Source organism: Protomyctophum parallelum (assembly GCF_964188405.1).
Source record: "Protomyctophum parallelum genome assembly, chromosome: 5".
NCBI lineage: Eukaryota > Metazoa > Chordata > Actinopteri > Myctophiformes > Myctophidae > Protomyctophum > Protomyctophum parallelum.
In genome coordinates, this window is record NC_139702.1 from 50517836 (window position 1) to 50543641 (window position 25806).

The 25806-nt window shown below is 42.9% G+C and overlaps 1 protein-coding gene across 4 annotated transcripts in view; it reads left to right on the forward strand.

Annotated features, from left to right (window-relative positions):
• Positions 1–25806, forward strand: part of dclk2a (doublecortin-like kinase 2a) — a 64221-nt gene that overhangs the window by 21293 nt on the left and 17122 nt on the right. For 2 of the 4 annotated variants that reach the window (XM_083765512.1, XM_083765514.1), the window contains exons 3-6: positions 13145–13274; positions 16423–16530; positions 17959–18006; positions 20626–20720. In XM_083765512.1, the coding sequence (XP_083621638.1) occupies positions 13145–13274; positions 16423–16530; positions 17959–18006; positions 20626–20720 (381 nt within the window). The remainder of the gene's footprint in view (positions 1–13144; positions 13275–16422; positions 16531–17958; positions 18007–20625; positions 20721–25806) is intronic. The other 2 variants (XM_083765513.1, XM_083765515.1) reach the window with 1 other exon arrangement.

The following is a 25806-nucleotide window of genomic DNA, read 5'->3' on the forward strand; positions in this document are numbered from 1 at the left end:
TGTCTCATACAGGTACAAGCAGTGAAATGTTGGTTGGATAATCCGCAGAGACTGTGCTAACACGCTTTTACTGGTGTAATGTACATTCATCAACAGTACCCAATCTGTTCGGTATTGGGTGCATTACTGTAACCTGTGTGTTAATAGGCAATACTACAGTGCCAGTACTTATCCGAGAACTGAATCAATACATTTCTCAGATGTTGTGGAGCAGTTGTGCTTGTGCTTTTATTTTGAAATGCTATCTGGTTCCATTTATCTTTTAACATTAGCAACCAAATTCTGCTTTTGCTGTTAATAGATGGAGAATAAAATTATGATAGTTTGGATCTCTAATAGGCTATGGTAAATTATATTCTTAAATGAAAACCCCTCCTTTTGACATTATTACTTTATCCCTCTCCAGTGGTAAGTCTTCTAAAGTCCAACATGGATAAAATACCTAAGATGCTCTCTCGATCCATTTATGTCGGTGAGTGACGTTATCAGAATGAGAGCCAATTGGTTATCTAGAGGCGAGCTGTATGCAGCGCTGCTCCAGTTAGAGCCACTGAGCAGATAGGGTTTGAAGGAGCCATGCATCCCTCAGCAAAACTCAACAGTCCTTTTCAATTCATACAGGAAGCGATGGGAGAGGAAATGGGACTCGTCCTTAATAATTGGACAGTCTGTTTAAGGAGGAAATCAAAATGGGTTATTATGAAAAGCTCAGACATAGCTTCCTTGTCAGCGGTGTTTACACGCCTCATATAGTGAATATGTATACTTGGATGTAGCTTCTGTAATGACTGTAAGATCCAGCAATGTTTTGTAGTGAATGTCTAACTATAAATCTAAACCATTGTGCAATTTGTTTTACCTAGACCTTGGCTACAATATTGGCCTCCCTCTGTATCTCATAGCACCATGATGCCAAGTCACAGTAAAATCCTGAGTTAAATTGAAATTCCAAATTCACTTCCATTCAACATTTCACTGTGCAGGTGGTTCCAATAATGTTGACATTAGACATTTCAAATGGCTACTGTTTTAACAGTGGAAAAGGCCTGCGCTATGTGGCTTTTTATTTTGCCACTGTCATATTGTCCACTCATATGAACATCACCACACTGCTCTTTCATGCCAAGAACGGCACCCCAGGGATCACAGCAAAATGGAATACGAGCTCATGTTCACATGAGACAAAACACATCTGTAATAGACACTGTATCACAACTATGAAGGTCACTTAGACAGTTTCCGTTCAGTTGTCCATACAGTACTTATTACTGTACTTACTTGTACTGTACATGCCATTAGAGCACCACACTTGATAAAGCAATCAGCCCTTGCGTGATTAAGTTGAAGTAGACAAACGATAAACCACATCACAATGTCGTCTCTACCAAAGCGGTTGGAAGCGTCTAAACCTTGGAGCGAGGGCCAGCTGAAAAGAATGGACTTGCGCCAGGGCTGGATAAACAAAACAAAACAAGTGGTTGAGATCACACAATGGACATCCCCTCCACCACCCACCACTGCCTGTGGCCTCGCACACGTTTTTGGGCGGCCACCAGCCTCGTGCCCTCCCACATACACTATACAGTACACACACCCACAGTTTGTGGGGGCTGAAAAGGGTCTGGCAGAGAAAGGGGAATTTGTGAGCCATCTGTTGGGGGGGGGTGGCAGAAAGAGAGTGATGCTGACTTCACAGGGTTTGTATTTATTTTATTTTTATTTTATTTTATTTTTAACAACTACAACAGGGGTATTCAACTAGATTAGGTCGGGGGCCACAATTGTAGAATGATTGTGTGTGGAGGGTCACACAGTGTGCGCGCGAAGCGCAATTCTTTTTGGATTCTACAAATGCATTTTGTGTTCAAACACAAAGATTTGTGTAGGCTAATACATTTGTGCACAGTATGAGCACAGGGTGATATATGTCTATACAAGTATATTATGCTATACCTTAGTATAGACCTATTTGACAAAACGAGCGTCAACGAGCACTAGCTGAAAACACACACACACACACACACACACACACACACACACACACACACACACACACACACACACACACACACACACACACACACACACACACACACACACACACACACACACAGACTGCAGGAGTCTGTCTAATTTCTCTCCGAAAGCCCTTGAATATGATAGAATATAATTTAGGATTACTGTCATTATGATAATCTAGCACTTTATATATCGCACACATCATACCTGTAACTTTCTCTCTCTTTTTTGGGTGAAAATTATTCCAAGGGCCACTAGGGGGTGCTCTGCAGGCCGCATTTGGCCCGCAGGCGGCCCGTTGAATAGCCCTGACCTACAACGGAGAGTCTCCATGTTTTGTCCTGTATTGATCTCTTGTCTTGAACGTTGTGGTGAATGTCTTGTTTCAGACCAATCTGGCCGACATTGATTTCACAGTATAAAATTAAGATTTAAAAAAGTGAAATATTTCAGAGAGTAGGGTGTTAAACAAATGTGAGAAACATTCATGAATTTACTTCCTTTTGGCGTTGAATGGCCCAGCGGTGTGCAGAATCGGTATCAAACTTTATTGTCATTTGCCACATCATGTTACAAAGTAACATGGCTGAATTTCAGAAGGCTCATCAATGCAGGTAAAAGATGGATAATTAGAGCATAAAGTGTGTAAGAAAGTGGCTAATATGCACACATTTACTGACGGATCAGATCATCAGTCTGTGCAATAAAACACAGTTCAGATCTGTGCAGTGGCAGCACCCCCCCCTCCGCCCTCCCCTCCCTGGTAGAAACCGGCGGAGAAAACTGAGGGCAATATATTGAGAGCGACGCCCCTCTGCACTGTAGTTCACTCCCACTCTTAGACCAGGAAATGTCTCACGTTCCCCCAGGCTTTCATTATATTATGAGCCGTAGCAAACGGAAATAAAAGCCTGAGTACCGCGAGGCTATCAGTCTAATTGCTGTGTGTTCTAAGTGTTCAGGAGTATGGTGGTCTTGCTCCTGCCTGGCTGTGGATGCACCATTCCAGCAGTGTGAACTGACTGACTAGCTGGAGTGGTAAATGTCCCTGATGATACTTTCAGCCTTAGCCACACATTGTCTCTGGGGAGGGGTAAGATCGCCTCCCATCAAGCACCACTCTCTGTAGTGCCTTGCGTTCAGCAGTGGTACAGTTGCCAAACCAGGCGATGGTGCCACTTGTCAGGGCGGCGGGACGCTGTCGATGGTGCTGCTCTAGAATGCTCTGAGGATGCAGGGGCTTCTTCTGGCTTCTTCAGGCTTCTTCAGGCTTCTTCAGGCGCCGGAGGCAGTAGAGCCGTTGTTGGGCCACTTGTGTGGTATGTGTGGTCTACTGTACTTGAGGTCCTAAGAAATATAGTCCCAGACAGACTCACAGACAGACAGACCCTCTACTAGAAAGCTCAGACACTAAAGTGGCAAATGTCACTTTGTGTTGATTTAAACATTTCAATTGAGAAGGATATCTGGAAGGTATGCTTCTGGAACCGAATCACTGTGTTTCATGTGTAAGAAACGACCGTTATCAATCATTGTAAACAGAATTATTAGTATAGTATTTTTCATCAATACTACAGTAAAAATGACATACAGTCATAACGTAACAAACGCATAACTCAACTTGAGACTGAGGGCATAATCAACATGCTGTTGTCAGATGGAGCTGTATGCTAATGACAGCGCAGAACAATGGAGGGGCCATGCACTTTTCATGGCTGTTGACCTAAATGGTTGTGTTTAATCCAGACATGGCCCTGAAAGCAAGTCATGCCAGACAATCAGATGGAAGAGGAGGACCCTGTGTTGCGTTGCGTCCAAAATGTGCCATATTCTTGTTTTGCGTGAGACAAGATTTCATTAGATGTCTATTTTCTATGCAATATGCATTTGATGTATTCACATGTATTATCCTTGCTTACTGTAAATCGCCCTGGATTAAGAGCATCTGCTAAATGCCTAAATTGTAGTGTCAAAGCTCAAATTTTGTAATATTATTTAAATGGACATTTAAAGGTATATTCAGTGATTTCACTTAATTCAAATATCACTTCTTTTTTTGTTTTGTTGTGATAATCCTCCCTACTATAGAGTGTGCTGACCATATAAGGAGTTCCTCCCTGTCCACAGTTAACCCCTGGGGTCAAAAAACCATAGGTTTTGTTTTTTTGTTTTTTTCGGTTTTTTGGCTTCCGCCAATCATGATTGAGCAGGGGCGGGCTTTGGTGTGTGTGCTGTTGGCCTGTTGTTGTGCCTGATTTGCTGGGACCAGATTACATACATGACCATATTTCTTACGTCATCATTGAGAGCTAGTCATACATATACTATATAATTTGTAAGTTGATTAGCGGTATACTGTGGTTACTTTGCGCAAAAAAACGTCCCAGCCAACCCGCCACTTTTGATGCGTATGCAAATAAAACAGCAAATTGTGCCTGATTTGCTGGGACCAGATTACATACATGACCATATTTCTTACGTCATCATTGAGAGCTAGTCATACATATACTATATATATGTAATTTGTAAATTGATTAGCGGTATACTGTGGTTACTTTGCGCCAAAATCCGTCCCAGCCAACCCGCCACTTTTGATGCGTATGCAAATAAAACAGCAAATTGTGCCTGATTTGCTGGGACCAGGTTACATACATGTATACACAGGAACATTACCTTTCCCAACACTAAAACATATCGTCATTACGTCACAATCGAAGACCAATTACACTCTGGCATTGGGTCCTTTAATCCACATATCTCTTACGTCATCATTGAGAGCTAGTTATACATACAGTATACACACCATGTACTCTGGTCCCAGCAACTCAGGCACAATTTGCTATTTTATTTTACAAATTACATATATATATTATATGTATGTAAGGTCATGTATGTAAGGTCATGTATGTAATCTGGTCCCAGCAAATCAGGCACAATTTGCTGTTTTATTTGCATACGCATCAAAAGTGGACCGGGCGAAACTATTACTTGCGCGCTCTGCTTGCGCAAGTAATAAACTTAATAAAAAGTAATAAAAGTGTCGCTGAGTTGATCCAGTAAACATAATTTTGGTTCCTTTCAGGGAATGATGTGCTGCTAAAGGTTAATCTACTGGCAGCATGGCGTGTCCCAGCTAGTGCATTTAGACGCTGCGGTTCTCGGTTGCTTCAGTGAAATATTGAGGCCAGGAGGCCATCATTAGGAAAGTGTAATGAGACATGATGCCACAATGTATCAGTGTCGCACACTAAGGCTGTACGTCACACACACACACACACACACACACACACACACACACACACACACACACACACACACACACACACACAGCACCCCCCTTTCCCAATATGCGTGCTAGTCAACACCCCCTGCACTTCTCAGACTATACATCCACACCTCTCTATGCTTAGATGGGGATCTGTTCCACTAATTTAAACTACCCATAGTTTAAGCTATGGAACCTCAGGGCTCGAGAGTCTACATATTGTTGGATCCACTGAAGCATCTCAGCATGAGTCCATTATTGTATGGCAGAGCCATGTGTGTCTTTATTTTCATTGTGTTCATTCATGCTTTACGGCTGAGAGCCACATTTCATCATCTGATGCTACATCCACTCCTGTATCGTACTTGGAACCCTTTTAGTATTTTACAGTAGGTCATACCGTCTAAATAGTCCTTGAAATGTCTGTCCATGTATCTGTAGTTCATGTATCTCGAGAACAGTCTGTTTGACCGTCGCAGACCACACTGAGGGAGTGCCGCCCCCCAGCGTTGAGTCGGTCAGATAGAGCAGGGTTTCTCAACCAAATACTTTTCCCCAAAAATGTATCTTAAAAAAAGAAAGAAAATTAAGTTGTTCACCAAGTTTGAACTGTTTTGGCTGGCTAACTCTACAGCCAATACCAAATACATTTAGGCCCACAGTTCACCCCTCACTATGAACATATTTAAAAAATATAATAAATACAATTTTCTGTCTAAGGAGTCTTCCTTAATATCTTATGCAGCGAGCAAGTCTTTTTCTGCCAGTTTTCCTTTGTTTTCGAGACCACCGTCAACCCTGAGTTTTCTCTGGCCTACAGTACCACGCACAAATGCATTTGTTTTGTTGTTGAGAAATAAAGTGAAGGGAAATTGAACATTTAATCAAAGATGGTTTAGCACTCTGCAATGCTGGGGCAGGTTTTTCCTCTCACAGTGGACACAGTTGTGCAACATGTGTCACTGACTCACCAATCACAGACTGGTGTGATGTGGGAAGTGGTCACCAGACTGTCACTGAGGTGCCCCAGACAGACCCAACAGGCGTTGCCGGATACAAATCACCTGTGGCCGGTTACAAATCACCCGCGGCTCCCGATATGCGTTGCCGGTTACAAATCACCCGTGCTGCTGGTTACAAATCACCCATGGCATCCGCGTGCGGTTAGGGTTAGTTTAGTGTTTAGGTTGGGTGTTGGACTAATGACTATTGACGGAACACATGCCTGCACCCCTCATTTAGATTTGACATGAAAGACATCAGTGATCCTCATGAGGATGAAATGTGGCTCATGAAATATGGATCGTATTCATCAGTATCATATTGTGTAGCCCTGAGCATTTATCTTTCGGCCTGTCACATTTAATAATTGAAGAGCCCTATGTTTTTGTTTTGTGTGGAATACACACAAACTCCCTGAATTGCATTTGGCTTAGGTCACATTCACACCAGAGAGCTTTGCTGCGATTCAAACGAATCCTGCTGCGCATTTTCAGAAAGTGCACTTCGTTTGGCAGGTGTGAAGACTCATTCGAATCCTAATGCGTATCAAAGAACCGCATTTTACTCCGAGCAAAAACAGGGGTTTCGCTTCGCTTCCAATCGCACTTGATTACGATTCGGTGCAGGTGTGAATGCAATCCGCAGTAAATAAAGGAAATGAAGCAAACAATGTGGCGGGTGAGGAGCTGAACACAGTTGGAGACGGAGAAGGCATATTTTACGCAGCGCAAAGATGTCCCGTTACCGTGGATAGACGTGGTCGAATGAGGAGACTGAAGCCCTGATCGAAATGTGGATGTGTACATTATTCAATTGCTTAAGAAAACACATAAAAACACTGCAGTGTAGCCTTTTATAGCCTACAGAATATTCTGTCTGTCTGTCTGTCTGTGTGTGCCGTAAACATGGAGTGCTGTCACTGTGTGGGGACTGGGGAGTTATATCAGTGCGCTCAGCGCTGTGCCTCCATGCCCAAAAGAACAGTGTGTGGCGGCTGCGTGCGTAGAGAGAGAGAGAAAGAGAGAGACAGTGTGAAGGCAAACCGCAGCAAATTAAATATGCAAGAATCCCAAATTCTCCGCCCATACGCATTGAGTCTACCGAAGTATTAGGTGAGAAGAATGTGACCTTAGTGTCCAACTCCCACAGTATAGCAGATAATGACTAATGACAGCTATGTTAAGGGTACAACGCCCCAATCACCCTTGATAGTTTTTGGGACCCTGCCTTGTTTTACTTGTCAATCTAATCCAAAGGTGTGTGTGTGTGTGTGTGTATAATCACAGAGGTTATGAGAATTACGTATGTACTGTATCTGACTGTTATGGATAACTAATTATCCTGCAATTCGTACAGATCCATACATACAGTATTAAAATGTATGCATGGCATATTTGAGGGGTGAGGTGAGGTGATTGTGTAATGAATGCATGACCGACTATGCATTAGCCTCTCAATTTCTGTGCTATTGCAAGTTTATGGGCAAGGGCACGCTCGTTGTACTGTAAATTATGTTCTTTTTTCCGTCTTTCTCTTCATACCATTCCTTCATCCAATCACTCTCTCTCACAGTGTTGTTATCCATCTGTCTCTACTTTTCTGCTTTTTTGTGTTGTGCTACCGTGCTAGCCACTCCTATGAACAGCTCATAGGAGTGGCATAGGTTTGTCCCTATGTCTGTCCTACCCTGTGTCTGAGTACGGAAATGGCGTTGGTTGACCACCAAGTGTCACTGTTGCGCAGCCTAACGCATGCGGCCTCTGGCAGCCTCAGAGTTCAACCATTAATCAACACCTGCTAACGCGAGCTGCCTCTATCATGAAAATGACATCTTGTCAGGGTTAATGGAGAGCAATTGGCGAGTTTCGACCAAAGTGGGACTCGTACACATAGTTTAATGGCACAACAAATTACTTAAATTACTCTTACGCCTTATTTTTTAAGGCGAGTTACAGTATGTCCTTGGTTGACAAAGTTGTTGCTGTTACAGACTGGCTCCTCTATCCTCACAGATACCGTCATTAAAATGGGCACACACACACACACACACACACACACACACACACACACACAGAGAGACACGGACACACACGATTAAGCCTTTGCCCCATATTCTGCCTGGCTCAGCAAGCCATACAGAACCAGGGGGAAAACGGGGAGTGGGAGAGACGAGGCAGTGAGAGGAAGAAACGGGTCAGAGGAATGAGAGAAGAGAAGTGAGATGAGTTAGAGGTCAAACTGCAGTGAGAAGAATAAAGATGCCACAGCATTTCCTGTCAACCCTCTCCAGCTGAGACGGACACAACCAGCTACAGACCTGGACAACTAAAAAAGGGTTCTGATTGGTCCAGACAGACATACTCCGTTGCGACAGCGCTGGATGCATTATGCTGTTTGTTGCTTTGCCTTGTCGGCAGTCGGCGGGGCGATGCAGTATTTATGGAGTGTGTCTGTGTCAGAAAACATACTGTAACCCATGTTTCTATGTGTACCTGTTATGTTCAAACACTTTAGTCACCACAGTGGAATTGTTTGCACACTTCACTCCAGGCAGCCATCCCAGACGGGGGGGGGGGGGGGGTGGTGTGTGTGTGTGGGTGTGGGTGTGGGGGGGGGGGGGGGGGGGGTGGGAGGCTGATAGTGTGGGGGGAGCTTTCACGCATGCACACTTGCTTTTTTTTTGCTGTCTTTTGCGGTTATTCGCTTTTTTGGCTGCCTACTAAAAACCTCAAGTTTAGCGGGCATATACAGTAATATACGGTAATATATACAGGTACAATTCGGGAGTTTACCGGAGTTTGTTGGAAAAGGGAGTTGACGGGAGTTTCCTGTAATATACACATCCGTATTCCATGCTTTCTGCGCAGCTGGTCATCGTTGTGTGATAATGCATAATTGCATATACAGTACGTCGTAGGGGAAACACTGTGTTATGAGGCTGTGTCAGGATTCCCTTGCATTCTGGTTTAGTGAGTGCCAGTATATTGGATGTTTTGAACGGACCTGCCCATTGAAACCTGTAATGGTCGTCTGTACGATCAATCTGTATGATGATTGGGTCACCAAAAAATGTCCTGGAAACCATTGTGCGGCCACTTGTAAAACTTGATATTCAAGGGTTTTGTGTAATTGTCCAGTACTTTTTACCTCACAACAGGGCAGGCCTATAAGTTTCCAGCAGTGAGGGGGTGGTCCAAATGTGTCCTGGGGTGAGGGCAAGCAAATTTGACTCTCATTGTGTTTGAACATGCACACAGATTGAGTGGCGAATAAATTTGATGTGATGTGTGTTCCAACATGTGTCAAGACTTGTTAGGCACAGCCGCAGAGATGCTGAGCTGTGTCGATTTGTAGTTGTCAAGCGAGTGTCATTTTGATATATCTTTGGAGATGAGTGTTTGTTTCGGCTGTGACTCAAGTTCCCATCTGTCTGCTGATGTCACCACGGCTGATGGAAGACACTGCTGTCCTCAGCAGTCACCACAGACACCTACACACAGCCCAATCTATGCACACACACTGAACTGAAACCACACGCACGTAGACACAGAGAGTTCAATACAAACTTAGTTACTGTATAGTACACACAATCTCACACAGAGCTCCACACATATACTCACAGAAGTTGCATAATTATGTAAATATTGCATATTTGGCTTCATCAAGTTATCATCAGTTATTGTAAATGCTGCCTGTGAAATACATTTTACAACTGAATCGTATACAATATACCCTGTCCTGAAGGACTGTTGCTATGGTGACTGTAACAACTGTTCACATGCCATATGGAGCTGCCAGCTGCTATAGGATCTATGGTGTGATACCAACTAAAGAATGGTATCTATTCTAGATATGTCACTGCCCTACCCTAACCTCATGCTAACTTTGGTTGGTTTAATGGATCCCTACCCTAAGCACATGCTAACTTTGGTTGGTTTAATGGATCCCTACCCTAACCACATGCTAACTTTGGTTGATTTAATGGATCCCTACCCTAACCACATGCTAACTTTGGTTGATTTAATGGAGAATTCCATGCTAGAATGCTTTCTTATCTTTCTTACCTTTCTTTGTAGTTGTTACGTCCCCACCAAAGAGGTCCAGGTGTTTTTTTGGGCAAAAACTCCATATTGGCTATTTTCCCTACCATAAGCCCTCAATGAATTGCATTGCATTGAATGGGAATTGAATGGGGCTATGGGGTGTTATGCTAGTTCGCTTATTTCCATCGAAAGAAGTAGTAAAGTGTGCCGCTTGGGATATTATTTACATTATGAAGAGAGGATATATACAAATAAATTATAATTTTGAGCAATGGAAATAAGCGAATTAGCACAACACCCCATAGCCCCATTCAATTCCCATTCAATTCAATGCAATTCATTTAGGGCTTATGGTAGGGAAATAGCCAATAAGGAGCTTTTGCACAAAATAACACCTGAACCTCTTTGGTGGGGACGTAACAACTACAAAGAAAGGTAAGAAAGCCTTTTAGTATGGAATTCTCCTTTAATGGATCCCTACCCTAACCACATGCTAACTTTGGTTGATTTAATAGATCTTTGAAAAGACCAACAAAACTGTCCCTCTTTCTAGATTAATTTTTTTATGTATTATGCACGGACATCTGAACTCTGAAGTGAACCTCACAACAATTCACCTGTAGTATTCACACACCACATGTACACACCACACATACTGTACACCACACACTGTACAGTATGTACACACTTCTCCAAGTTCTCCATCTGATATTGATTCGCCTTGTTTCCAAGTCAACCAAAAAGCCCTGCATCTGAAGCTGTGTCTCTCAAACGAGGTGAAATATGCAGGCTCTCAAATACACTGCTCATTGCTCACTGCTATTCTGCACCATTTGCTTTTGTTAATTGACGAGGATACTATATTGTGTCCTCATTACAAATGGATGATGTCTGTATGCATTATTGATAGACCAGTGGTGTTTGGTGTAATTCCTGTCATAACAGTGGATCTGCTGGGCATGCAGAGTGAGTAGTACTGTGTCTAGCCGCTGGTTTAGACCTGGTACTCCCAGTACAGTTGGGATCCAGAACAGGAGGACCGGATCCAACATTGAGGAACCAGATTCGGTTCCATCATATTTCAAACCGTTTCCGGAACCGGTTTATCACACTGTTAGAGCTGGTATGTGGACTTCAAATCTGCTATACAATTACAATAGTCGGGTGTTTTTCTAACTTTTTAATTTCAATTACTAGCATAAATCTGAGAGTGTACAAATGGAAGCTGGTTCAATTTGAACACACTCAGAGTTACAGACCGATAAAATATGATCTAAAAAATGATACCAGCACAAATTATGAAATTTACGGCACAATTCAGCACAAATGCAGCACTAAAGAATGACACCATTTTTATAAATGTTTTCATCATATGGGAAACCATGGGGTGCCAACTTCACAGACCTCTGTTCAACGACCTGTTGCTCAACCAGTTCAACGCACATAGACATACTGTAGACCTCACCTAGTCTCAACTCTCCACATCATGGGTTTGAACCCAGCTTGAGACCAACATTATGCAACATACACGTAGGTGACCTGTTTTGACTGTGTGCTGTACGACGTCAATTACAGCTGAAACAAGTGTTGAAGACCCCAGCATGCCTGCTGCTGGCAACCAGTACTTTGTGGTAATGACCTGTAACCTCAGCTTGTACTGTGTTATCACTACAGTACAGTACTCTCCCCAAGCTTCCCCTGCTCACTTGCTCAGTGTTCATCTCTTCTTTTACTGTACAAGATAGTATATTCTCCTCTCTCTCTCCTGCCTCCTTGTTTCCTTTCCTGTCATCTTCCCCCTCTCGTCTATTGTCTTTTGAAGCTTTGGCTCCTTTTGGCTCCTACTCTTTGGACTCCATCTTAAATGCTCACTTGCCCATGCAGGATCACTAGCCGTGTGTACACTTGCACACGCACACACGCGAAAGATAGCGGAGTCTTCTGGTTACACAGACGGACAAACTCAACCCCCAGTCTCCTCTACAGGTTCCATCTGCCCATCAGCCTTCAACCATCCTAAACGCCTCCTCACTCCTACTATACTGTGTGCTTGTGCGCGTGTGAGATAATGAATGGATCTACATCCCTTTCTGTCTTGCTGCTCATCCTCCTCCAGTTCCATAGTAGACAGAGCTGTATGGAATGACAGACAAATGCCTATCTCAGCTGAAACCTCATTTCTTACCGGGTTGTCTAGAAAGGGTCTTTTACAGTCAGAACTCAGAACCCAGAAGAAGTTTGTGCTGAAACGTTGTTTGCTGCCTGAGTCTATTACATTAAAAGTTATCTAAGGGCTATTCCTCAGGATGTTTTGAGGTTCCATACGATCACACTACATCTCTGTCACATACAGCCTCAGTCCATAACAGCAGACTGACTTTAAACGGCTAGTTTACGCTGTGAAGCAATTACTATACAGCATGGGGGACCACCCACACACACACACACACACACACACACACACACACACACACACACACACACACACACACACACACAGACACTCTTGCATGTGTTTAGAAAAATTACAATTTTCTCTATAGTTGTATACTAGAATTTTTTAATGGATGCAATTGCGGTATATTACTGTGTATAATTATGTAAAAAGTAGCCACAAAAAAAAATATATATATATATATCTGACTCCCTCGAGGCCTTGCCGCTGCACACCGCGCACCAAGTTTAAAGTCGAGTTAATCATCACATAAAATGTGGTGATGGCAGCCCTAGAAGCAAATCGCATAGAACACATAACTCTCCTGTCCTCCTTCTCTGCTGTTCTGAACCCTTCCTACCTCCTTTCATCTCTCTGCAGATCAGCAGTCTTCAGGACTTTTTCGGGGATGATGACGTGTTCATAGCATGCGGACCGGAGAAGTACCGCTACGCCCAGGACGACTTTGTGTTGGATCACAGTGGTAAGGCCTCCACAGCCTTTCTGACTGGTAGGCCTGCTTACAACTAACTCTACATACTACACGCCCCTTATCTGTGTGTGTGTGTGTGTGTGTGTGTGTGTGTGTGTGTGTGTGTGTGTGTGTGTGTGTGTGTGTGTGTGTGTGTGTGTGTGTGTGTGTGTGTGTGTGTGTGTGTGTGTGTGTGTGTGTGTGTGTGTGTGTGTGTGTGTGTGTGTGTGTGTGTGTGTGTGTGTGTGACGTGCATGTTATGTGAGCACGAGTATGTGTTCTGCACATGCAGTCTTCCTCTCAGAACTTCAGTGTATTCTATGTACAACAGATCAGTATGTTCAACTTCACAGTATATTCTATCATGTACTGTACAACATATTAGGTACGTAGATGCGGTCCAAGCATAATGGTGCACAAAAGGGATTAGGCAAAGGGCATTTCCCTTTGCCCTGAGTCTTCACAGTTTGTTCATGTACCTGATTGTTCATGGAAAGAAGCTTTTTTGCAGTCTATTGCCAGTGGCTTTGAGACTGCGTAGCTGTTTTCTCTACTCTACTGTTATTTCCGTTTACAGCATTATTTCAGTCATGAATGAAACAGAAATATACATTATACAGTAGATAAAATGTAACGCATAGTTTGAAATTTCCCCATAAGGAGAAACGCACGCGTGCACATTCCTGCATTCAGGAGGGGAAAGTGGGTGGTACGGCTGTTGTGTAAATCACATTCCATTCCTGGGTGTTGTTTCCGCTACTATGATTATGTTTGTGTACAGTATTGTGTGTATTGTGTGTGTGTGTGTGTGTGTGTGTGTGTGTGTGTGTGTGTGTGTGTGTGTGTGAAGGGGTGGCAGTGCTGCGGACAGAGTGGGGACCTATGATCTGATTGTGTGTGTTGTGTCCACCAACACACACAAATGTTTGTGTGTGTTGGTGCATGTGGGCAGACAGTATGCATCAATTATCCCGCCAGTCTTGTGTGTATGACTTTCAGAGATAAACCTTGCAGGCAGGATGTGTCGTCCTTAAAGCGGCAGGGCCATTCATTGTTGCACAGCGCCTCACTATGCAGTATTTCTAACCTAGCTTATCTGAGCTGGGACTCTACACTTCCCATCTCCTAAATCTCACGGGGAGAAACAAGGGTAAAGTAGGCTAATTTTAGCACCAAATACCAAACTAGTTCCCAATCCTTGACATGCTGGGATTTCCTTTGTTGGTTTGATGGGACATGGGTGTGTATATAGTAACAAATACATGGGCCGTTAGCGGATGACACTAATGAAAGTAAAGTATAAAAAGTGTTTAATTTCTGGGTTGAGTGATGAGTGTGTTCTGGGGTTGTTTGGTTCACTCATCGTCCTACTTCTACTCCCATGCTCCACTTTTAGGAACTAGGTCTTCTAACTGTAGTCTCTTTTTGAAGATAGTAGGCTTCTAGTTTTGTGTCTCTAGGATACACTCCAAGGACAACATACGTTTTTAATACATGGCTTTAATATAGGTTGAATACGCCTTTCTGATTGGTCAATCGTCTGTTTTTCTAGATAACAGACCACTGCTCTGCCTCTGTTCACGTTGTGATGGAAGCAGAGTTTATATTGCTATGCACACAGTTATAACCAAAGAATATATATATATATATTTTTTTTTTTTTCAAAATATTGTTTTCTTTAGCAATACACAAACAAAACGGAAGAGGCTCACACACTGACAGATAAAGGATTAGGCTCTTGGGATGCAAAAGCATAGTAAGTAAATGTATTTATAAAATGCAAAAAGGTGACGGGTGCAGAAGTGAAAGTTTCAAGCTTGTGATCTGCACGTTTCTGTCTGTGACACTTGCGCGCAACTATAAGGCCACCTAGACCTTTCAGCCAGAGCTCATCATGAGGAACAACAACATGCTTTTTCTTTTTGGAAATGTTTAAAGTTTTAAGTCCAGACATTCCTCCATTCATCTTTCTGGATCGGTATTTAATAGACCGGACCAGGCATTTGATGCAATACAGTTGTGCAAGCCAAGTTAATAAAAATCCATGATCCGCAACACAATCGTACTAAAGCAGTGTTCTAACTTCTAATGAGAGCTTCAGACGGATGGCTCAGGAAAAAAAAGCTTGGTTTACTGCTATTAATACTTACATCATGTGGGCATCATGTGAGGATTGTGCAGTGTATACAGTACTTATACTGTATCTGTCTGTATGTAAGTTAAATAAATGACTGCCGTAAAAGAAAACAGTGGTGTGTGTGTGTGTGTGTGTGTGTGTGTGTGTGTGTGTGTGTGTGTGTGTGTGTGTGTGTGTGTGTGTGTGTGTGTGTGTGTGTGTGTGTGTGTGTGTGTGTGTGTGTGTGTGTGTGTGTGTGTGTGTGTGTCCTGTCTCTGTATACTGTGTGTGTCTTTGTTTATCATGTCACCCTCATTAACACTAGCCTGTCAGCCTGTCACTAGCCTGACAGTTCCACCACTAGCCTCATCACAACATCTGCTCTTGCTGAACGCAGCTCTGCTCAGTGCCATTAAAATGACTCTGGTGCCAGGTGTGCACTGAATGCTATTACGAAAAGCTTATGAATCTTTCATAGCTTTATGGTGTGCATGCATGTTGTACTCATAAAGAGAAAAAAAGTAGTAGAGTCCCACCTGAAGTGGGACTCTACTATATTATGCTGTATCCTACTATATGTTTTGTTAGATTTATGTTTGATTTTATGGATAGATAACGTGAGATGATTCTGGGACATAACATGACAACACCCAGATTCAGGTTTTTCTTTAATCTTCTATTTTGAGGTAGGCCTACTCGTCTCAAACATCTCTCCTCTGTGGTCTTCATGTTGACTATAACTCACAGTTTTGAGTACAACATTCAGAAATCCATATCTGGCATTACTGTATGTATACTGCAGAAAACTGTACTTGCCAGGAATAATGATCCCATAATAGTGTTGCCTTAAAGACAACACCTTACTGCCTGCGTCTCACTGCCTGACTGCACAACGCTGAATGCTGACTGTATTTATAGTGATATGTACTCTCTCTGTATTGCATTAAGTGAGAGATGCTGTTGTGCCATGTCTGTTTATCTGTACTTAATGCCATCGCAACAGATTCCTGTGTACTTCCATGGGATAAATAGAAGTCTTACTCGTGCCATGTTGTGTTTGTGTGTCCTCAGAGTGCAGAGTGTTGAAGTCGGCCTACGGCAGCCGCTCTGCCACTCCAACCAGAGCCACGGGCAACAAGAGCCCGGCGTCCACGCGACGTAGCAAGTCCCCAGGAGCAGGTACAGTATAGACCAGTGATTTTCAACCCTTTTTATATGAAGGCTCATTATTTATTCTGAATTGCAGCCACAGACCACCATATTTGATGACATTTAGCCTCTTAGACCCAAAACTATCCCGTCTACATGTCGAAGTGTCCTTGGGCAAGACACTGAACCCTACATTGCCTCCAATGAGTCGGTCGGTGTGAGCTTGCCACCATTGGTGTGTGAATGTGGGAAGTGAGGACGCTGGCGTCGACTGTTCGGCGCTTCACCTCCTAATGTATGAATGAACCACTGTAAGCGCTTTGATTAGGCACGTAGTGCATAGAAAAGCGCTATAAATATGCAATTCATTATTATTATAATGCAGGTGTTTAACAATAATTTATCTCTTGAGGACATAAAATGAAACCAAATGGACCCACAAGGGTCACTGAAGATCTCAGTACATGACTTAAACAATCGCGATGGGTCTCAAAATACGCGACGAGACTCGACGAGCGCCCTTTGCCCGCGGAGACCGTATTGAATGTCGCCCTTTTAGCTGAAAAGCCGCGACGAAAATAAAAAGGTCGTCGTGGTCGAAAAAGGATCTCGCTGTCTCTCCAATATTTATTGGTTCAAATAATATTAGAAGATGAACCAAGACATGGCCTGTAATAACGCTTGTAAGATAACCCATTATTGAAATAGTCTTGTGACCTCGGGAGTTCTATGTGTTGCAATTAATTGCTGAAATAGAGTTTGAATTTACATATTTAGTATTAAATTTAGTATCATCCTAAACTCATAGTGAAATAGAAGAACTTGCATATCGTATACTATACTGTAGAACACGTCATGATATACTGTGTATTAAGAACACATTTCATTGCATTTGATATAAACAGTCTAAGAACACATTTCCTTACATTTGATATACTCTTTTCCATATGAAACACATCTCATTCTGCTTCCATATCAGACACCCCCTTGGAAAATGTCCTTTTTTTTTTGCCAAAATAACTTTGTACCTTACTTCGTCAGTGACAGGCTGACTATAATAGGCATTTGCGTTGGCAGTTGAATGCTCATTACTGTATGACCTCAGCCTAGCAATCCTTTCAGCCTCACCAACAGGCTCTCTGTCTGATTGGAGAATGAGCATTTTGCAGCCACGGGTGTCCAAAAACCAGTGACATTTTGCTGCATAATTGGTATTCTACAAGCCATTACATCAGGATTTAAAGCACATACTTTTTTCTTTAAGAGTTTGGCAGTTTTCAGTCTGGGAATGGTTGCAGCATCTGTGCTAGCGGTGCTACTGCAAACCGCTCCAACGTGTGCCCCCCCCCCCTTTACATGTTTTAAAACTTGTAAGAAGTTTAAATTACAGAGTCCAGTAAACATGGCCTATACCTGCTCTTACAGTATATTTATTATGCTTTCCTATTCTTCCATAAGTGAGACGAGCGGCCCATTACTCCAGTCAATCTCCGATCAAATCCCCAGGTGAGTCTCTTACCTCCCTCTCTCTCTCTTTCTATAAATGCTTCACTTTCCCTCCTTTGTCTTCGTCTATGTTTTTGAGCGGTGCATTTTTCTAGTACTCTAGAGGCTTTCACTCCTTCTCTCCCTCAAACGTTCTGCCTCTGTGCCCCTCCCTGTTCTCTCTCTGGCTCAGTCCTAGCCTTGGGGTGTTGTCACCGGTACAGTATGCGTCCATCTAATCTAAGAAAAGCAGAATGCAGCAGAATCTTCAAAGTCAAACCCCTGAACTTATTTCTTCTCGCTACATTCTTCCTCATCTTCAGTTTATTATTTGCTCTGCATGACAAACAAAACTACAGTTTAGGCACCGCTATTTTAGAGGTTTCATGAAATATAATTAAAGAAAATACATTAATTTGAGGATAATCCAGGCATGGCCACCCCTCCAAATGGAGGTCTGGAGAAAGCACATTTGAAACTGGCTAAACTGTGATTGAGTGTTGACAGGACCAGAGTCTCTTGTATTTCCAACTGGGTGCAAACCAACATTTTAACAAACAATCTATCAACTAAATTGGAAACATTAAACATTGCCTGATGTGCACTACACAATATAAACAAACACGTATACCTGGGATCTGAGCTCTACTTATGTCCTATATAAGTTGTACGTCGAATAGTGAAAATAGCAGACCTAATGGTGTAGATGGACAATTTGAACTTCAGGTTCAAAGTCAACTTCAAGTTCTACAACTTGTGGTTTACATGTCACATTTTGGTGACAACTGCCGTTTTCCTTTCACCACCGGAAAACCTCATCTAATCTAATCTGCCTCCTTTCACCACCTTCGGACATGATTGATGCTGCTGTCCTATGAGTTTGTTGACGGCTTATCGTGTAAGTGTTTGCTGTAAGTGCAAAAAAAGATTACTTACTAATACAATACTTACTAAGAGTATGTATTGTTACAATACATACTCCAAAAAGACCTTCATTTGAACAGGCTGGTGGAAACGATAAAGGTCTTGATGTGCATTGCCTGACACTGGCATTGAGTTTTCAGGTATACAGTGTTACGTTCAAAGGCACTTGGTCTTGGACAGGGAGATTAAACTGGAAGCCACTCTAACCACTAGCCTGTTATCCCAAGACTTGAGAGTTTGCTTCGTTCTTCTAAAAGCAAGAGACTCACTCTGGAAATGGTGTGCTGAGGAAATGTATAGTGCCTTTTCATGTTCAGCTGCATAGTAAACTTTAAACTATCAAACTTCTCAATAAAACTACAGTATGCAGGGCTAAAACTCTGAAACCCTAGAAGCAGCAGGTACAGTACTCGGCCAAAAACAATACACTCATAATTCAAGTGTCTCCACCAGGCCGAAGGCATGGGGAGACAGTATGTTTTTCCGTCCGTCCGTCCGTCTGTCTGTCTGTCCGTCTGTGACCAGCTAATCTCTGGCACAGTAGGCTTGATCACAGCCATACTCTGCACACACACTCCCTGAATGCCAGAGCTGAACCTCTGCCCCAGTTTTCACATCTGCTCTTTATAGCGCCACCAGGAGGCCGACATATGTAAAACGTATTTTCTAATAATTATTACTCCTTCAGATTTTATCCAAATTTCACGCAAATCGGAACACATGCTCTCCATAGTCATTTGATTGATCAAGACAGGTTTGTTTGTTTTCTCATAATAATCCATCCTGATTGGCTACGATTGGCTTCTAAAGTTTTCAGGAGTAGCCAGTTTTGTACCCGTTTTGTACAAATCGCCACAACTCCTCAATGCAGCGTCCGATTGCGGTGAAACATGCATGCATATTCCCACTAGGCTGAGGAAGAAATGCCACTTGACAGTTTTCAAATCAGCCTCATGGTGGCACTACAACAGGCCAAGTCGCGTCACACATGCGCACACACACACACACACGCACACACACACACGCGCACACACACACACACACACACGCACGCACGCACGCACGCACGCACGCACGCACGCACGCACACAAAAATATGTTTATATTACTCCTAAACATTTTGCCAAACATCACACACTCCTATCCTCCAGGTGAAGACCTGTGCCCAGAAGGGCACTTTTTTGAGTTGGTAATTGCAATGCCTTCTATTTAATTGGAAGCACTTTTGTACAGCTCATATTGGATTACCCAGATAGGTAGGCCTCCTGCTGGAGACTGGCGCATTATGACTGGGTGTTTTGGTGCCAGAAGCCCGGAGAGAGATGGAGAGAAAGAATGTGTTGTTTAGAAGGATGAATCATTCAAACAATAGGAGCTCTATTCTCTGGAGCACTGAGCCTCACTCCTTGGTGGGCTGCGGTGAAGATACACTGTTTATTTTGTGGGTATGCTGCAATAAAAAAGAAAAAAGAAAAGAAAATCACTGATAATGTCGAAGGCCCTTTCATATAATGACCTTTGGTGCATCAGTTTTAGTGTTCTTGGTTCATGTAGACTGTACAGTAGAGCTTGTTACAGAGCTCTGGGGTCAAACCCCACAAATGATATACAGTAACGGTACAGTACAGGTACATCCCATTTGATTATTCTTTCCTGTCTCTCTCTCTGTTAAATTGCTAATCTCTCTATCCCCCTCTCTCACACAACTGTCTGCAGTAAATGGGGCCCCTGGAAGCCAGATTTCAACCCCGAGATCTACCAAGTCCTCCAGCCCTTCTCCGACCAGTCCTCGGCCCACACGCAGTTTAAAGGTGAATCAGAACGTGTGAGCGTGCACACACACACACACACACACACACACACACACACACACACACACACACACACACACACACACACACACCCTCACACACACACACACACACACACACACACACACACACACACACAGGTGAGCGCTTGAATGAATGTGATACAATTCTGACAGAAGCAACTGGTTAGTATTATGGTAGGCTACAGTATACTCATAATACTAAATACAGCACATTTTGTTAGTTCTAATTAAATGACTAGGGCCTTCTGTAAGCTGCTTGTTCATAACACATTGCCTATCTGTTCAAGCTGGTCGCCAAACCTCTCCCTAGAGAGATACTGGCCCATACTAAGCTTTAAGTCGAACGTGGACTCATCCATCCATTTGCTTTTGGTCAGACTTGGACTCCTCCATCTATTCCAATGTTATGTCTTACTTGTGCTGCTGGCTGTGTGTACAGTAAGTCTCCTGCATGGAAAGCCAACATCTTAGCCTCTAGCCTAAAGGGGAATTCGCCCATGGGATGGGGGAGATATTAAGTTTTTGGTCATCAGGCAGAGGCTCTACTAATACACTTGATCTCCCCTCACCGGGAAACCCAATCTGGGTTAGCACCAATGTAAGGCCCGGGAATCGAACCTGGGTCTCTTGTGCGTTTCTGAGCCACTACTGCTACACTTTCATAACATTTTATTTCATTGATGAAGGTGGAGACACTTTCACTGCAATCTTAACTATTTTATACTTTATACTTACCATGTAAACTAATACTTAGTTGATTGGTGTTGGTGCAGTACTTGGCCCTCTCTTTTTTTTAACTCAAAAGTCTTCGCAGAAAATAGCCAAGCCATTGTAGAGCTTTAGGAATGTTCCCCCCAGAATACGTCTATGGATTCCAGGTTTCAAGTGGTTAAAATACTGCCATTAGGCCATAGTGGTCAGGTGTTGGCCAAACCACCTTATGTGGTTTGGCAAGAAGTCAGAGAAATACAATTCTCTGTAAGGGTTTTTTAAAGACAGACACCAGTAGAAATAAATGGAATCCCGCCCACTGTCTTCACTTACGGCATTTTATTGAGCTACGTTTGTGTTGTTCAGACCTTCATCAGGCGTTGCCTGATGTAAGGTCTGAACGAACCCCTGGGTTCCAGTCTGATTCTCTGCATTGTGTGGATTTGTTTTGTCATTCGCTACTCGGTCTGGAAAGGGTCCTATCTCCAAGGTAGGCGGGACATGTAAAAGGGTGAAATGGACCCGTGGCTTCTGATTGGTTGGGGATCGTCGTATCAATGCGCGCCACGCATCTACTGCTGTTGCCCTGCAACGTCCCCTTATAATTCACTAAACTCACCCCACACGGTCAGCCGTCAGTTTTTTTTATACTACTGAATCTGACAGTGGTTTACTGAATCAAATTAATGTTTACTTTTTACCGTAGGTTTTTACTTTTGAGTCTCAAACTGGCGCTATTTTTTTTCAACGGTGATGAGAAGCATGGATAGAGTGGCGCTGGCTGGTGACGTATCAGCTGCCTGCTGGCCAGTGACCAGACTGAGTAGCGAGTGACAAAACAAATCCACGGAATGCAGAGAATCAGGATGGAACCCAGGCTATTAGAGGTGTATTCATTGTCCCCAGGAGAAACGAAGGTGCTCATTTCAAATGAAGTTGCACAATTACACTAGAAGGAGCTCCATTGATCTTAGATTTGGCACGGACATGTGGAAGAATTATTTCCTACTATTCTGCCACCAAAATGTGGAATGCCCTACCAACAGCCACAGCAAAAGTGTGACTCTCACTCTCTACCTTCTTCAAAACCACCATAAATGAGCACCAAAATAAATGTTTTTCTGTATATATACCTTTATTGCTTCTAGTATTGATGGTTTCTTGTCTAGTATTGTATGTCTTTACATGTCTTCATGCATTTAATACACAGGACCACAATGGAAAGAAGCCCTCAGGGCTCTTTGTATTATCCTTTTAGCATTAGTGTATATATCTGTACGTCTGTATTTTTTGTAATCAATCAAAAACACCATGCCATACATTATAGTAGAAAGTAAGGTCTTATGCAGTTCTCTGTAAGGAATCTACTATTATTTTTTAAATGGTTCCATATGGAACCTCTTTCAAAATATATTGTATAGTGTGAATGGTGCATTTTTCGTATGCAACCTTGTGTGAGCCTATGTATAGTTGTGGGAGTGAGCAGCCACAAATCTAGAAGGTGGGCTGCTGGGAAATGAGAAGTTGAGAACCACAAAACCCACAGACTTACTAAAAAAAAGAATACCGGCAATCAAGCTTAGGAGGAAATATCTACTACACAATAGCTGAGACAATATAATGAATCCTTAAATTAGGTCTCTGTCACAATGCGCTAAAAATGCTACAGCTGCGACTCATTGAAAATGGTCTCTCTGTACACATGTGCAGTACAAATTATTTAGTCACAGAGGTGATGGGTTTCCCAGCTCAGATAAGTGCTTTTGGAGGAGGTACAGTACATCATGAAGGTTCTTCACACCTTGTACTTGTGAAGGGCACATTTATATTTAGATGCCAATTCACCATCGGCACAGTTATATAAATAACTTCGCTACGTCTTTGCAAGGCGGCTCTTACTGTAAGTGCACAAATGGCCAAACTGTGAGGTATTCTGAAGAATTGTTTCACATCTGAGCCAAAAGCATCTCATTCTTTATACCTAGAGACCACACCACCGCCGATGAGCAGCTGTTCCCAATAAATCACAATGTAGTTTTACGCAGTACAACCAATAAACCTGACAAGTTTGGCATGATGTTGTTGGCTAGCTGTTGGTCTGGAGACCATATTGAATTCTTCTCCTTGTGAGGGACCGCTAACGTAGAGCCAGTGAGCGAGAGTCTGAACACAGTCATCTACTCAGTGGAGCCATTCCTCCATAAAGAGCACAGTCTATTTCCCAGAATTCCACGCCCACAAAAAACACACAAAAATGTGCACCAGTTCAGGACGCCGTGACGGAGGCTTTCTGGTCCTCATACATCACTGACTTCCCCTCTGCATTCTACCAGTTCTATCTCCACACGCTGCGGCGCTCCCTGCCCACCACCATTACATTACCAATAGTCCCCCTAGCCCCATATGTGCCCTCTCCCAATGCTCATTCTGTAGCTCCGAGATGAGGTCACACACTGGGCCCCTCCCACCGCGTTTCAGAAACGGCGCAAGTTTCCGAAAACATGGTCTCCTATCCTTACCACACCATTAATCCAAAACCGATCCAGGTTTACACTAATTCAAACTTAGGACCGGCCCAGAAAATCCAACTAGAGATTTGAACTGAGCCTTTACGTCCCGTCTTTTGTCAGTCGCTCCATGTTTATCAAGGAAGTTGAAAAGCTTTAGCGCCTCCCCGGCGCCTCCCCTGGTCGAAAATTTCCAACTGACTTCAGTTCACTCGACATGCACGCGCACACGCACACTTCCTTGATAAACATGGAAGCGACTGACAAAATACGGGACGTAAAGGCTCAGTTCAAATCTCTAGTTGGATTTTCTGGGCCGGTCCTAAATTTGAATTAGTGTAAACCTGGATCGGCCCTACACGTTTTGGATTAATGGTGTGGTAAGGATAGGAGACCATGTTTTCGGAAACTTGCGCCGTTTCTGAAACGCGGTGGGAGGGGCCCAGTGTGTGACCTCATCTCGGAGCTACAGAATGAGCGTAGGGAGAGGGCACATATGTGACCAGTGCCAACAAAACATGCCTCATGTCGCCTTTTCCATTTTTCAGATTTTTACAGATTATTAAAGTACAGAATGTAAGCTTTCATATGATGTATCATTCAATGAAATTGGACAATAATTGAAGGAGATATAACCATTTTAAAATGACTGGGGCCTTTCACCCAAAGCTGAGAAAAGCCCTTTTCAATATTCACAACATTTTATCACCTTAGAGCTGGACAGAAGTGGGTGTGACAATGGGAGGGACAAGAGACAATAGGACGTTTTAGCTGTCAACAGTGCAACACTAGAAACACTGACATGTTTAAGCCAGTAGAACAAACAATGCAATTTGTAAGGTGCCCCAATAAACCCTTTTGAAAGTACTAAGTATTAAATACTAAGTATAAGTATTCAAGTATTAAATATTAAGTTAAGTGTTCAATTTAACTTATACACTACCTGGTTGTAAATAGCTGCAGTACACCATTTTATGCAGGTCTACTTTAAGCAATCAAAGTCAGACAATTGACCCAGTATTTTAAATAAATAAAATCGACGCATCAGGCTATGATGTTGTGCGCTTGTAGATTTGCTATTTTAATAAACAGATCTGTCCACATGCAGTCACAATGCCTGGTTTCATTTATAGTAATTCCTGTGCATTCGATGGGTGGATTCATACTACATCGGGTGTCTATTTAGTGTGCAAGGCTTACATCCGGTCTAAAGCCCACCCACTGTATGCCCTGATTTATATACACAATACATACACGATCCGTATCCTCCCCTCACCGGATGTTGAATTAACAGTACTAACGGCCGTATTTGAAAAGACGTAGCTCTTTGCTGGGTGCGCGAGGAAAATTTTTCCGACATTTCCTTTTCAATTGATACCGTTTCTTAGAGACGGCCTACACAAACGTTCTATATACCAAATGAAAGCCTGCATTTCATAGTTTACATAGTATATAACCTTTTTTTAAATGAGCAAGAAATGAGCGAGTTGTGATTAAAAGAAAAGACGTGTGATCTCTTTGCTCTTTAACACACGACACAAACGGCTAACTAGGCTAGCTAGCTTCTAGCCTGTTGTTTGTTGGTGAAAGACTCCAAGCTGGGAAGTGTATTTCAGCGAGTAGCTATACGTGGTTTTGTTTATTTTCTGTAAAGTCTAACCCAAATGCCCAGAATACTTCTGTGTTTACAAACACAAGCACGCTAATGGGCGGTGATCAGAGCGTGAAACCTGAGGACAAAGAGATTACAGGACCAATCGTAACCAACATGCAAATCTCGGAACTGCGCTCTTCTGCCTCCAGAAACTTGTTAAAAAACAAGCCCACTTTGACGTATAAATGTAT